This window comes from Enoplosus armatus, chromosome 11 (genome assembly GCF_043641665.1).
Source record: "Enoplosus armatus isolate fEnoArm2 chromosome 11, fEnoArm2.hap1, whole genome shotgun sequence".
Lineage (NCBI taxonomy): Eukaryota > Metazoa > Chordata > Actinopteri > Centrarchiformes > Enoplosidae > Enoplosus > Enoplosus armatus.
The window spans coordinates 19,860,238-19,874,476 of record NC_092190.1 but is presented as its reverse complement, the minus strand read 5'-3'; the positions used below and the strand labels follow the sequence as shown (position 1 = coordinate 19,874,476).

General features: G+C 40.3%; 2 protein-coding genes across 2 annotated transcripts in view; both read right to left on the bottom strand.

Annotated features, from left to right (window-relative positions):
• Positions 1–10,682, bottom strand: part of adarb1b (adenosine deaminase RNA specific B1b) — a 102,189-nt gene extending 91,507 nt beyond the window's left edge. Inside the window, exon 1 of the mRNA XM_070914100.1 lies at positions 10,553–10,682. The gene's annotated coding sequence lies outside the window, so the exon portion shown is untranslated. The remainder of the gene's footprint in view (positions 1–10,552) is intronic.
• LOC139291998 (olfactory receptor 11H6-like) lies at positions 8,663–12,722 on the bottom strand. The gene is made up of 2 exons (XM_070914102.1): positions 11,822–12,722; positions 8,663–8,685 (listed from the first exon to the last, which is right to left on the bottom strand). Exons 1-2 carry the CDS (start codon positions 12,717–12,719, stop codon positions 8,663–8,665), a joined length of 921 nt encoding a protein of 306 aa, XP_070770203.1. The 5' UTR covers positions 12,720–12,722.
• Positions 12,723–14,239: the final 1,517 nt, after the last annotated feature.

Genomic DNA, 14,239 nt, shown 5'->3' with positions numbered 1-14,239 from the left:
GCACACATTCTGCAGACTGTCCACGGTCAAAAAAAATCAAAAAAGCATGTTTAAAAAGATCTGTTCTGTCATTTGATCTTTCACACTGCTCTGATCATTCAGAGAGGCTTGCAGAGGATGAGGACCTATCCAGAAGTTTGAAGATAGAAAATAAAAAAAACGCAGATACTAAATGGGACAATGTGTAACAAGATCTGTGAGGATTCTTAAAAATGACTCAGTAATCGGCAAAGGATCAGCTGGCTGTAAAGGCATTAAAACCAGTCATCAGTGTCAGTTCTTATCAGACCGCTCATTTTATGAGAGCATCCATACCCACTGCTCTGGTCTATTAATTACAGCGAACTATGAAGAAATAGCAAAGGAACTGTGGGCATAACCAAATTTCCAATTTCAATTCATTTTCCTACATGAATTGACTGAAATGCAAACCCCAGTTTTTATTTTTTATTTAAAATGGACACATACTGTGCTATTGAGGAATAACATCTATATCTTGTTGAGATGATTTACTTTTGCAGAGCAAATGACCTGCAACATTAGAGCACGCAGAGACAGAAAACAGAGAACATTCCACTGTGGCGTACATGGATTTTCCACTACTGAAAAAATAACACTGGTCGTTATCTGTCACAAATGCAGGCTGCATGCTGACAAAAATGCCAGCAATTGAAACACTTGTAAGTATTCTTAGAATGAATAAACTTACATTAGATTACCATCATGGCCAGCCAAGCAAGATTTCTTTTGTATGGTGTCATTTTTGAAGCAAGACAGATCCCACTATTGCCTGCTATAGACTGATGGTGTGTGTAAAGTCCTCCTAGGTGACCAAAGATATTCCATTTTATTAAGAAATGTCAAAGTGCGTGTTTTGACGACCGTTTCTGAAACCAGAAAACTGCATCGCTACAGCGGTTTCTGTACAAGCAGTGACACAAATTGCCCAGGGGTAGAACAAATCCTGACCTGTTTTATAGAAACAAAGGGATCAAATTAAAATGTTCCCACTGAGTGAGCAGAGTACACAAATACGCCCCCATGGGCCAGTAGCACCTGCTATGCTCTGCTCCCGGCAAGCCCCCCCATTTCTCTGAACCGCGTTTAGATCCACTGTAGCATCTCAATCACTTCTAAAAACACCTGGCCAGAGAGAAACTAACTCCCACATCCACAGATCAGCGTGGCCAACATTGTGTTTATTTACTCTAACTTAAGGTGCAATTGTTAGCATGTCCAGCTAATTATCTACATTAGTAAGGAGCGTTACTTCCAAGCAGCAGCATATTATGACTAACTAGCTTACACTAGTTTGTTACACCAGTAGTGCATCCACGGTGTAGTATTTCCTCACAGTGTGGAGGCCAGTCTGGATGCTATTAAAGGTTAGGATAGATTAACCTTAGCAGCTCTGTCCGGCTCTTTATTGGATTTACACTCCTGCAACCCCAGCCAACCTGAGATAGGGTTATGTTTGCCAAACACATCTGTCTTCATCCTAAGAGCCTTTTCTGTTGTAACATAAGAAGTGAACAAGTGCGTACGCTAAGCAGCCAAACAGGGTTGTGTTTTAAACAACAGTCTACTATTACATTTATCCTTAAATACTTGGTTTAACTTGACTTTTTGCCTGGTCACCAAGTTATTTGGTATATATCATACACTATATATTTAAGACCCCTTTGACAATATTCTTGTTTATGTGCAAGTCAACAGGAAACATTTAAAAAAAAAAAAAAAAACATCCAGAGACAGAAATCATGGAGCCAACTTTGATTAATTAGCTAGCTAGCTACAGTTATCGTTTCAGTTGACAAAATTGACAGCTAGAAATCATGGATGTATAATAAGACCTGGATACGGCGCTGCCGCTCAGCCTTGCTGCCAATTTTGCCCAGTGGCCACTCGCGATATTTCAGCGGGAAACTTTCCTGCGGCACAAAAAGCATTATCCCTATAGAATGCCATTATGAGACGTTGTGTTTGGCCCAAAAGTGGAAAGAATCTAATTGTAGGTGATAACACTTAAAAAAAGGTATTTTACAAGTGGTGTTAACGGACTTCAGATGGAGCCTTGAGGAAGTCCTCTACTAGCCACAACAGAGACAGAAAAATACCATAAAATTCTTGACTTATTAAAATCAATAATGGGCTATATAACAAAACAGGTTTTGCTCAATTCTGAAACTTCATAGCCAAAATAACAAAAGGAAGCTAGGGGCTGGAAAAGCTGTTCTTCCACAAAGGGCATTTAGCCAGAAGGCATTGTGGTTAATTGAGGAAGTCTATCGCAGACTGCTGAGGCTTGACCTCTTCACCCTGAGTCACTCCGGCACAGACAAAAACAAAATACTGGCTAAATCTGAGCTTCATTAACACCTTCATACAGGATCGTTGCAGCAAGATCCCCAGGACAGCGCACTAAAAGGCACTCTATTTTTCTTAATCTTGCTCCTCCTTTTCCTTCTATATATAGCCATATCACCAAGGGCTCTGTGCAGAGCTCCATAGAATATGGAGGACGAGAAGGAAACGGAGAAGGTTGTTAAGTATGAAAAGGATAAGCTAGCGGAGGAGAGGGGTACTTCATTCATTTATCCAGCTACAGACTCTCTTCAAACATTCAAAAGTTTAAAGGACAATTCGTTGTTCATGGGCAGAGGATTTACTGTCTGACTATACCTTCTGTATGAGCACAAGGCCAAGCAGCAGAGTAGGGCTTATAAAACAAGAAAAGAGTGTTTTCACAGCTACTCCGTGTGGCCTGCATTATTGATGGGCTTAGCCTAATCCACTGTGAATACATGTACAGCCACGTCATGACACAATCCATGTTTTTGGGGGTGATACGCACACAGCGAACTGCTATGACGTGAACCTTTGTGTGGATGCCTGTTCTTGGTGCATATGTTCGCAAAGCCTGCCTGAGACGGTGTTGGAGAAGCACACAGTGGCAATACTGAATGACATGGCAGCCCACTCTAGCCATACCCTAGGGCAATGTGGCTTTTTCTCCAGTATGCTGGCCATCTACTGCAAGAACACGTAAAGGCAATGACAGGTACACTTCCGTCTTAAGTATAAGTACATCTGGGAGAGATGAAGAGCAGGGGTGTCCTCCCACAGCGTGAAAGGGATGTACTGTATGCATGCTTTCCAAACGTTTTATTTCAACTTAATGGTAAATGGATTGTGTGTATGCTAAATGAAATACTTCTAGAAAAGGAACAAGGCAGGCCTGGTACATGCTATGTGGTGTAAAAGGACAAAATGGTTGTCCAAAAGTTGTTATTCTGAGTGTAAGGTCAAAATCAGACATGTACAAATTTGTACTGGCTTATATTATTTTTCAAGGTAAGGGAAATCATTGTGGTGTCAGACTTTCCTCTTGTATTTCAGTTTTACTTATCAAATTCAGCGAGTTTAAGTTATTGGCTTTAGTTACCTCTAAGTTGCTATATCCACATTAAGCTCAACTTAGAAAGCTTTAGACTTACCGTGCACAAAAATGAAGGGGAGAAGATGTGGAAGTGAAAATAGATAACTTGGGAAACAATTATCAGAGATGTCTGTGGGACTATCTATGTTTTCATAACTTTCCTATGTCCCTAACAAGCTCAACTAATAACCACTAAATTAGTATTCCATGTTCACAATGGTCCTGGCAACACCTGAGTATTAGTTGGGTAAGGCTATTAGTTCAGCTATTAAAACTAAACAAATCACTGTGGAAAGAAAGGCGAAACTGACAAAAGTTTGATTTATTTGACAAATATTGATGATTTGGTAAAAATTCAAGCTTAACAGATGTCGTCATGGATAATGAAGAGCTAAACTTGTCTCCATTGTCCCTGGTGATCTTGGAATTAGGGCAAACTTCAACTGTCAACTTCCGAAAGGTGCAATATTTAGGAAGAAACAGGGGTTTCCAGTGCTGCCACAGGGAAAGCATGCTCAAGGAAATAACAATATAGATGCAGAGAAAATAAAAATGTCAATAACCAGCGGTAGACTTCTCAGAGATAGCATTTACCACTATCAACCTTTACTATGACTAACATGCTTCCCCACCTCACAAAGTACCAATTAGATACCCTACACCATCGCATTTAACCCCCACCTACTCCAGTGGAGCGGCTATGTGGCCACAAAGTTGTAGTTGCAGTTGGACGCCTGCAGTTATGAATGAGTGCAATCATTTAAATATGAAGTACAGCAGAGAGAGAGCATGAATATTCAGCCAGACGTACCTCAACCAGTAAAGGTTACAGAACATAAATAAACATTCATACCCTTCTACAATCCAAATATTTGAATATTTGAATTATTGAATAATATGGAAATGCTGAATATTCTGGTTCATTTAACACACTGTAGTTCATTTAGCAACAATTCCATTCACATCACCTAAAAGCAGTGACTCCTTTCAATACTGCTTCACAACAGCATCCAATGTGTAAAAATGGCAACATGGTAAAGGCAAATCACTAACACACCCACACAAGAATGGCCTCATAAGCAGCACACACACGATTTTCAATCCAGCAGGGACCTTATTCTCAAATCAGTGAGCATTTTCTCACAAATATCCTGTGCCATATGCCTTTTTCTTGCTACAGCAACACATCAACCCATTTATACTGCATTTCCTTCCAGTGCAATTAACTATTTTCTGAGCATTTTATGAAAAATGTAATAAAGCACTATTTTACATACACACTCAAAGAATGACAACAGATGAGCCTACGTGAACAGATAATCTGTTTGGCTAGTCTGCATAGCATTTCTACCAATGGGTGGTCCAGTCAGCTATGACCAAGTGTAGTTCTGGTGGTTTCATGGAGGCCTCTTCCTGCTCTTTGTAGTGCCAACACGTGAGTGTGTGTGTACGGCATTGACTGTTATGTCACATTCACGCTCTGATGCTAATCTTTCCTGGCATGTGCATTAGCCCTTTCTTCTGTTTTCACTGAGAACTCATCTCGAGTAGCAGCAAAATAATTGTTGCAAAACTCCATAAAACAAAAAGGTGTCAGACCGTACATTTATTCACATCTGTGCACACTCACAACACTACATGCCCCAACACCTACACCTTTAAAAGTTATGGTTTTCCCCAAAGGAAAGAGTGATACATTATGCATTCACGAGTGTGTCTCAACCTTAATGTATACTGCATGAATAATGGCCACAACCCGCGGCTTCCTGCTCACCACAATTTGGTGACAGGGGTGACGGGGCGGCATTGATGCAGCCCCCCTCAGGGAAGTGCAGAATGTCTCAGTCAAGCAAGCCGAGGTCATGCTGCTTTATTTGCACAAACCCCTACCCCGCGCCATCATCACTCCATCCTCCAAAATTACAGCCTGTTGTCCTGTGCTGAAGTATGTTCGTCACTGGGCGAGACAATCTGATGTGGAAAAATCTCTTGATTCTGTATCTAACAGTGAAAAGTCTCAGATTGCTTTAGCAGAAAGTCAGTGCCTACTCGGCCTAGTTTGGTAGTTTGATGTAGCCCCATAGTGGAGTACAGCGTGAAGAAAAAGGTCTGATTCCCATGTGATCCACAAATGCTGAGAGTGCATGAGACTGCAAGGTGGAATGGGTGAACGCATCTGCACAAGAAGTGTTCTTCGATTCCAGCTTTTTGTTGGTCTGAAATGCAAAGTGCACTTAACATGGCATGCCTTGCAGGTCAAGGGGAACTCAGAAGAAGAAATTAGTTGCTTTAGTACACTTTTTAAAAATGACACACAACACAAAGAAAATACAAAATGCAAAGGCCCTCGACAGATATTGACTTTCCCCTTAAATCCACACAAACCTGTGGCGGTGAATTAAAAACAAAACAGCCTTTTTATAAGCTTGGTGCCGTTTCTTTTAAAAGATATTAGTACAGTCAGACATAATCTCCAGGTGTGTAGTACTTTCCAAGCAGAAACATATCCAGTGTTACATTTCACAAACAACAATAAATATGTAGCAACTACAGTGAATAGTGAAGCAATGAAAACAAAATTGGTTTGGTAATTACACCAAAAGATTTCAAACCATATCTGGTCCCAAACAAAGCTAAAGCTAAGGATTCTACAGTATGACGGGAGCACAGCGCCTTGGAGGCAGTCTTGTTCAAACCATCATTATATCTGTGCAGTACACCATAGATAAATGTATACCCTTAACCCTTTACTTCCCAGTGGTTCAGCAGAACAGTTTCTAATTCAAACTAATAAAAGGCAACCATGACGGCCTAACAATGATGTAAAAACATCATAATATGGATTTTTTTTATACATCCTGTATACAACTGTGAGTACACAACTTTTATGCTAACATACATACAGTTCATGCCTCTCCAAGGGTCTCTCTGACACCATAGCTCGCAGTTAGCAACAGTAGCCTTGAACCTCATCTATTACAGTGTGTTTTACACAGACTGATTAATTGATTGAAACTGGCCAGTCGTGTAAAATTAAGCCAAAATCAATGCCGGTTCTAATTTGAACTGGGTGGGGAACAACGGCATTGAAGGACAAATTATTTGACAGTCACAGTGAAACGTGACACAGCAAAGGTCATCTGTAGCTTCATTATTTTGTGGCAAAGACATGAAACACACATGACAGCATTGCACACACACTGTATTTAAATTGCGCTTTACAAAGCCTCTCAATCACCCACACATCCACACACATCACTGTCACTTCAGAATTCACAAAAAAGGACAACGACAAATCTAAGCGTGATCAAAGAAAAATAATATATTTATTTATTTATATTATGCCCGACTTCTCCTACTTGCAGAAATATCAAGGCGTGTGACTACTGGACGCACAGCAATAAATGCACAAGGCGCCATAACAACTCATTTTAAATAACTCCAGTTTTACCACATTATGTAAAGCTCCTGAACACCCCTTAATATGAACTAAATTAGCAACAATCAAAGTTTAAAAGAACATCTTCAAGCATTATTTATTAAGAATCTAATATTCAAAACCCATCTTATCTACTTCATCAAGAATGTGAATGTGGTTTCATCATATTTGATTGACAGTGACCAAACAACCCAATAACCGTCATCAGATTTAAATGTTTCTAAATCCCGATTGGTGCACGGATGTGCGTCACTTCACTTAAATCTCTATACTGATTACGGCTTACGGGTATCCCCTTCCATTTTCAAATGAACATTATGCAGCTGATCTGCATCTCTTCCTCTTAAAACAAGAAGAACTTTCCACATATTTGATATTGAGCAACTCAGACAGGAAGGTGGGGAGAAGTGTCACATAGGACTGACTGGTTGACGCAATGCCATGTCATACTAGCTGCTGTTTACTCCAATCAATAACTAAGTGAGACAGAAGAAAACAGGATGCCCGGTGTGTTTCAGGAAAAGGGATGAATATTAGTAAGCCAACAGCTGCATGCAAGTGGCCACCGGTAAGGAGCACAAGTCAAGAGAGGGCCCCCCACAAGTCAAGAGAGCCCCCCCCCCATTAAGAAATGTATTTTAAACTGTTCAAAAAGAGCAGTTAGACAAAAAGAAAAGTTTAATCGCACTATAGAGGGACTCCCCCATGTAATTAGAACCATGCATCCCTGCAGACAGGCAGCTTGTTTTCATCCACTTAACTGTTTATGGAATTGTTCATGACACCTTGTACAATCACTCTTTTGCTAAGAGAATTCAAATTAACCAAACTTGATCCTGCCAGCCTTGCGATACGACTAGACTGACATTTGTTTTTGCAGCACCAACACTATCCTGCCGGGGAAAGCAAATATGTTCAGGAAGGCATCCGGAGTAGAGGCAGCCAGAGCGATTTCATTTCATCCAACCTATGCATTCCAATATTTTGCTTGCAAACAATTACTGGCCAGTCAAGCAGGTGCTCCCATCGCCGAAGGGACAATTTGCCCAAATTTGGTGCTTGGCAGGTGTTCATTTGGTCTGCAAACAGCAGAATTCCTGACAGCGTGACAATCATTAAAACATCAAACTAGAAGGGACACATGCCCTTTCTCTCGATTTCAGAGTTCAAGTTTAGGTTGTCAGTCATGTATTTGATGCAGGACTATTTGCTGAATGTGAGCTAAAATACTTGCATTAACATAACAGATTAATGGGATGTTTATCCAGCAGCTTATTGAGGTATTAACTGACACTGAGCTCCTGTGATTTTCTTAAAATGGGTTTCCTCATCAGCACCTATCGGCCCGCAAATCCTGAGGAAATGTCTTTTTATGGTGCCTTATCCCCACGATGTAGCAATGGCGTATTTGTCAGGGCAGGGAACATATGGATCGATGACAGAGGCTGCTATGTCCTCATGGGGTGTGTGAAGGTGATGGCTATGGTTTTGTTACCTCCAGTTATGCATTACAGGAGCATTAAAGGAGAGTAGGGTTCCCTTTTCTCTGACAACCAGAAAGAATTTATTAGCAGCAGCAGCAGCAGCAGCAGCAGAGGAGAGGTTGCTGCTGCTGCATGGGTCCACTGACACAGAGCCAGTGCAGCATCTCAGCTGCATGCAGAGATGGCACAATGCAGCAGAGCTGAGTGAACTTTGCTCACAAACACACACATAGCCACATGGTCAGTTTGGCACGGTACCCTCAGTGCCTGGTCTAAGCTGTTTTCCCCTCTTTAAACTTGTCACCTCAGCAAGTGGAGCAGTACTGCAGCAGTTTCATGAAATAACAGCCAGGCCAAGAGTGGCTGGCCCTTCAACTTCATTTTGATCAGTGTTTGCTAAGGGTGCCCCCGACAGTGTTTTGTTTTAGCTGACTGCAACTGGATTTTGCAAATCCTCAATTACTCCCTTCAACTCAGCAAAATTGCCTTTCCCACACAGCTGCAAACAGATTGAATCATTCCGCATAATTTCTTTAAACAAACACAACAGTTTGTCAGCAAAATGCTTCTCCTGCATTGCTTTTCTGAAAAATAATCCAACTACGCCGCACTTGCAACAACTGTGCAGTGCTACACGGTGTCTCCGCAGGTCAATTGCAGTATAAGCACAGAAATGTTCCCTGTTTTTTTCTCTGGCTTATGTGACTCTACAGAGCATCACAAAAACATCATCATCAAGTCCAGTTAGTCAACGAGTCAAATACTGGTTAGCTACAATAATTATTTAGCATGATGAGATGCTTTCAACCGAGCACTTGCAATCCTCCCTGAGGCTTTCAACCCTTCGAGTTCCTGGGATCCCCTCCTGAAGAATCCCAAGTTTACCGCTGCGCACCCCAGACTGCTCCGGAAGACGCACAGTGTGATGAAAATGAACTGCATTGCCAGCAGTTTGAGGAATAAACATTGAGACTTTTGTAACATGTGAAAGCTTATTTAAGCTGTGACACTAGTGTCCCCCAAAAATAAATGTAAGCAGATATCTCTTTAAAAAGACGAAGGGGAATTTTAAATTATTTTTCGCAGCAAAAAGTTTGAGAATGGTTTATACTGGTGGTTTATGATAATTATAACCATATGAATTCTGTTCTATAAATCCATGATCAATTAATCATCCATCTGGCTTTATTCAACATGGAGTACGTAATATGAGGAGTAGTGCCGCCTTGACACACGAACTCCAGCTGTGAGAATTTCAGCAGGAAAAGGACCCTCTGAACAACACTGATGGCTTCATCTGCCTCGGGGGTGAGTGTCGGGGGGGGGGGGGGGGGGGGGGGAGAAGCAGTTCAATAAAATACCTGAGAAACATGTGCACACAGAATTACACAGAAGAGTAACTCTGGCTACCTTTCTCACATGATGCACACATGCAACATTGCCGGAGCATTCACAGGTTCAGGTGCAACGTGGGAAACTTCCCTCTCTGGATTCATTATTTGCAGAAATGTTACGCACGACTACAGCAATGTCACATCTCATCTTTGATTTTACTTTTACTTTCCTTTAAGTTAAGTAACAGGGGAGTCGTATTACGTGTTACTGACTTTTGAATAACCCAGGTGTTACACTTTTTGGTAGGAATGACTTCCTAAATAGCTTTCACATAACAGCAGCCTGAAAAGAGGCACTTCCAAATATCTTGCACTGTACTGTGTGCATATGAAGACCATCTTTTCTCTCTCTCTCTCTCTCTCTCATCGCCGTCCAACAGGGCGATTGCAAACGTGTGTGCAGAGACACTGCAACGCATACCTGCATAACACTTCAATATGTAGCAGCAGCTAGCATAGCCTTAATATTAGTGTATCTCTGAATTGTGCATGATGCGGGCAGACCTTCACAGGCACCACTGACAGGGTAAAGCTGAGGTAAAGATGACAGCCATAAATCCCACTGTCGCGCTTCATACACACAAGGTAATCCCGAAACGCGAACACAGGTACAAGTACATATTTTGGCTGACCGGTGATGTCATTTTGACCGGTGAGTCCCCAAGTCTGCGCTGTCCTGGAGGATTACCAGCCTAATATTACATAAACACAACCGGAACCCAAATCATATTAGCAACCCCGTTTGTTTCATCCTCCGCAGCCCCCAAATAACAGCTAGCGTTAACAGCCCACTCACGGTTCGTGTGGAAAAGTTAGGATTTCCGGATACGTTGAAATATTCTCCGCCACTTCACTTCAAAACACGGACTGTTTTCCTTCGTGTCGTCGCTGGCGTTGGGGGGAAAATGAACACAGGCTGATATCGGTTGTACGGTCGCATGTACTGCAGTGTTCACAGCCTGCTGTCGGCCCTCTTCTTCTTCTTCATATTATGTCGCGGTCGGTAAGTGAAATGGCACATTACCGCCGCCGAGTGGTGTGGAGTCGGTGCGGGTCGGTCTCCCGGGGTCGGCCTCGCTTCACCGCTGCTGTCGGGTCACCGTCACTTAAATTGACTTCCGCTCAGGATTTTTAGAATAAAACCGAGGACATTAGACGAAGAATGAAGGCTGATCATGTGGGATGTTTTAGCCAGAAATCTGGTCAGCATGAAGAGCTTTATGATGTCATAACATTGAGATACAACATGGATGAGAAAGTAAATGATGCATATGTCCATGCCTCTGATGATGTATGTTTTAACAATAATGTATAATAATATGGTGTGAATATTTCACGCATAACCTTTCATTATTGCTTCACCTGCATGGTCTTTCTTTTTATATTGACTTTTAACCCTAAAATGTACACTAACAAGTCCATGTTACAAAACATATAACAGATGAAGATAAAACAGTTAAAAGACAGAGAATAATGATGGAGCAAAAACATACTAGATGCTACCACTGCATCATATTCTCCACTGTCAGAAATGTTCAACAGTAGGAATAACTCCAGTTTACGAGGGCATTAGCAAAATCCAGATAATGTGCTCTATGCTATGAACATTTTTACAGGTCAGTAGTACATATAACCAGAATTAACATTTAGTTTAACACTTTAAATATCCAGGACAGATACACACACAAACACATTTCAATTCAATATAACACAAGCTTTCAGTTAAAATCATATGAAGCAAACATTTGCTGACATAAATACCATTTCCATTCTGCTTTACATACAACTTGAAGATATGCATATATATATATATATATATATATATATATCCACATATATACATATTATTTATTCTGAATACTAAAAAAACCCTAAACTCTGTTTCAAAGTACAAGAGTTAATCAAAGAGTTAATAAGATGTAACTTTTCTATATTAGACTTATCTCAATGCATAACAAGGAAAGGTTTGAGATTTAATTGTACAATGGTTGAGTGCATTTTCAGAGGCCTTGGAGTTTCCTTACCATGTCAGACAAAAGTCATTTAATTTGAAAAGTAATACAACCCACAATTCTGTTCCGAACTTTGGTCAATTTAAAACCATAAATTAGAGGATTCATAAGAGGAGGTATGACGAGAAATTCTATTTCAATAAAATTTTGAATTGTTTGAGGTAAACTTTTTGAACCATATCGCATATGCATAACATCAAAAAGTATAGTCACATGAAAAATGAGTAGGGAGGTTAAATGTGGCACACATGTTTGCATGAACTTTGCCCTGTTTTCTATAGAATTCACACATGTTTTGATGAGATACATGTAGGACCAAAGTATAAAAAAACCATGAAATACGTAAATAATTATTGTTATGTACGCAACTATGTTGTTGACAATAGTTTCAGCTGGGAAACAAGCCAGACTAACAATAATCCAATTCACACAAAAAAGTCTGGCAATATATGGGCTGCATAACTGTAATCTAGATGTTAGATAGATATTCATGCCTACAACGCAGAAAGGTGTTAACCAAGAGAAACACACCAACTTAAAGAGTCTTGGCTTTGACATGATAGAGTGGTACTCCAGGGGTCGACATATAGCCACAAATCTGTCATATGCCATTACTGAAAGAATAGACAGCTCACCGCAGGCAAATGAGTACATGACTAGAGCCTGAACGAGGCACCCAGAATAAGAGATAACGTGAACAGGAGAGAGCAGATCCCAGAGAAACTTTGGGTAGAAACCTGTTGTCCCATAAAGTCCATTCATGCAAAAAGTGCACAACAGAATATACATTGGATCATGCAGGTTTTTATCCAAGATGATGGTCACAATAAGACAAATATTTACCAGCAAAATCACACAGTAACACAGTAAGATGAGAGAGAAGAGAGTAAACCGGTGGTTTCTTGTTTCATTTAAACCTGCAAGAAAAAACATTGAAGAAACATTATCCATCCTGTGAAGGATAATTCAGTCCCTCACAGTGTCACTTCTTTCTTCTCACAGTCATTAATATCTTGTGTTACTACATCAACACACCAGCTGGGAATTCAAACCAACCAATCAGTGTTGCAGAAGAGTTTTCATCATCTAGTTGGAATCTTTAAGCAGAATAAACAACAATAAAAAACACATTTTCAATTCAATTTTATTTAATTGGCGGTCCATAGCAACTTTATTGATCAATTTAAAATAAAGTCTATTTATGCCAATTTCATAGTCAGGGATGATTACTGTAATCTAGGTATGAATCCTAGCGACAGATGACCACCAAAATCTGATTTATTGTTCAATTTTCATGGTTGTCCATAGCAACTTGGCTATGGACTGGACTATTTTGTCATGCTAGTGAGCAGTGCTCAGAACTAAACTAAACACCCATGTTGATTGTACCATAATCCAGGGACAAGTATCAGCTCTGCAGTACTTTATTTCACATATATATTGATACTGTTGGCATCAACAGCATTTCCATCAAATGCATTACAAACAACTTCAGTCAACTTTGAGTATGGTGAGTAAAATGCAGTGAATGTAGGATGCAATCATCAGTGAAGCGCTGATTATAAAATTCAGCATGGCAATGGATAAATAAAGGGCAGACCGGTCATTTCACTTCAGTGAAATTGGAAATATGAATGTGTACGTTTGCAGACTATAAACATATCTCTAAACAGAGCAGCACTGCAGCACCAGCAAAAGAAAATCTCCAGTTGGCATTGTTAATGTGTTAATTAGTATGTTCATTACCAAACTTGGGTTTCTTCAGTGGACAATAAAAGTGGTGGGATGTCTATCCATTTCCAGGTCACAGTAGCAAGGAAGGCCACCCGTCCTCCTCACCCGTCCTCCTCACCCGTCCTGGTGATTGCTGATATTGTGCAACATTAAACCTGTCCACTAACATTGCGGTAATCACCATGAGGAGGATGGCCCGTCCCCCTCCACAGCACAATTTAATCTTCAACCCGGCTGCAAGTAAGACACAAAACTAGAAATATAGTACAACTGAAATACTACTTGGGTGGTTGACAAAGGTGGATGTTGTTACTGTTGAAAAAAATCCAAAACATCTCAATTATTTACATTTAGATTATTGTTTGAAATAAAGAATTAAGACAGAGAGAAAGCATTTCTGATCCTAAACTAGTCTTTACGTGATGATTGCTTGGAGATGATGGAGTGTTAGAGGAAACAGCGCTGAAAATGTCCTTGTTAAAATGGATTAAAAACACCAAAAGATAAAAAACAGAGGACCAGGAAGAAACTTTAGCAACAGACGAGGGTTCCTATAGACATAATAAAGGTCTTATGTTGATTCATCGGCTTTGAGTCAAATTTGAATGTCAAAAAAAAGTCTGACAACAAAGCACTGAAGGTCTGTATGTTTTCAGGTGTGAGCCAATGGAACAATGTAAGTAAGTAAAATACTATTCTCATGCTTTCTCTCTTCTCCCTCTTTGTTCTGTCATGTT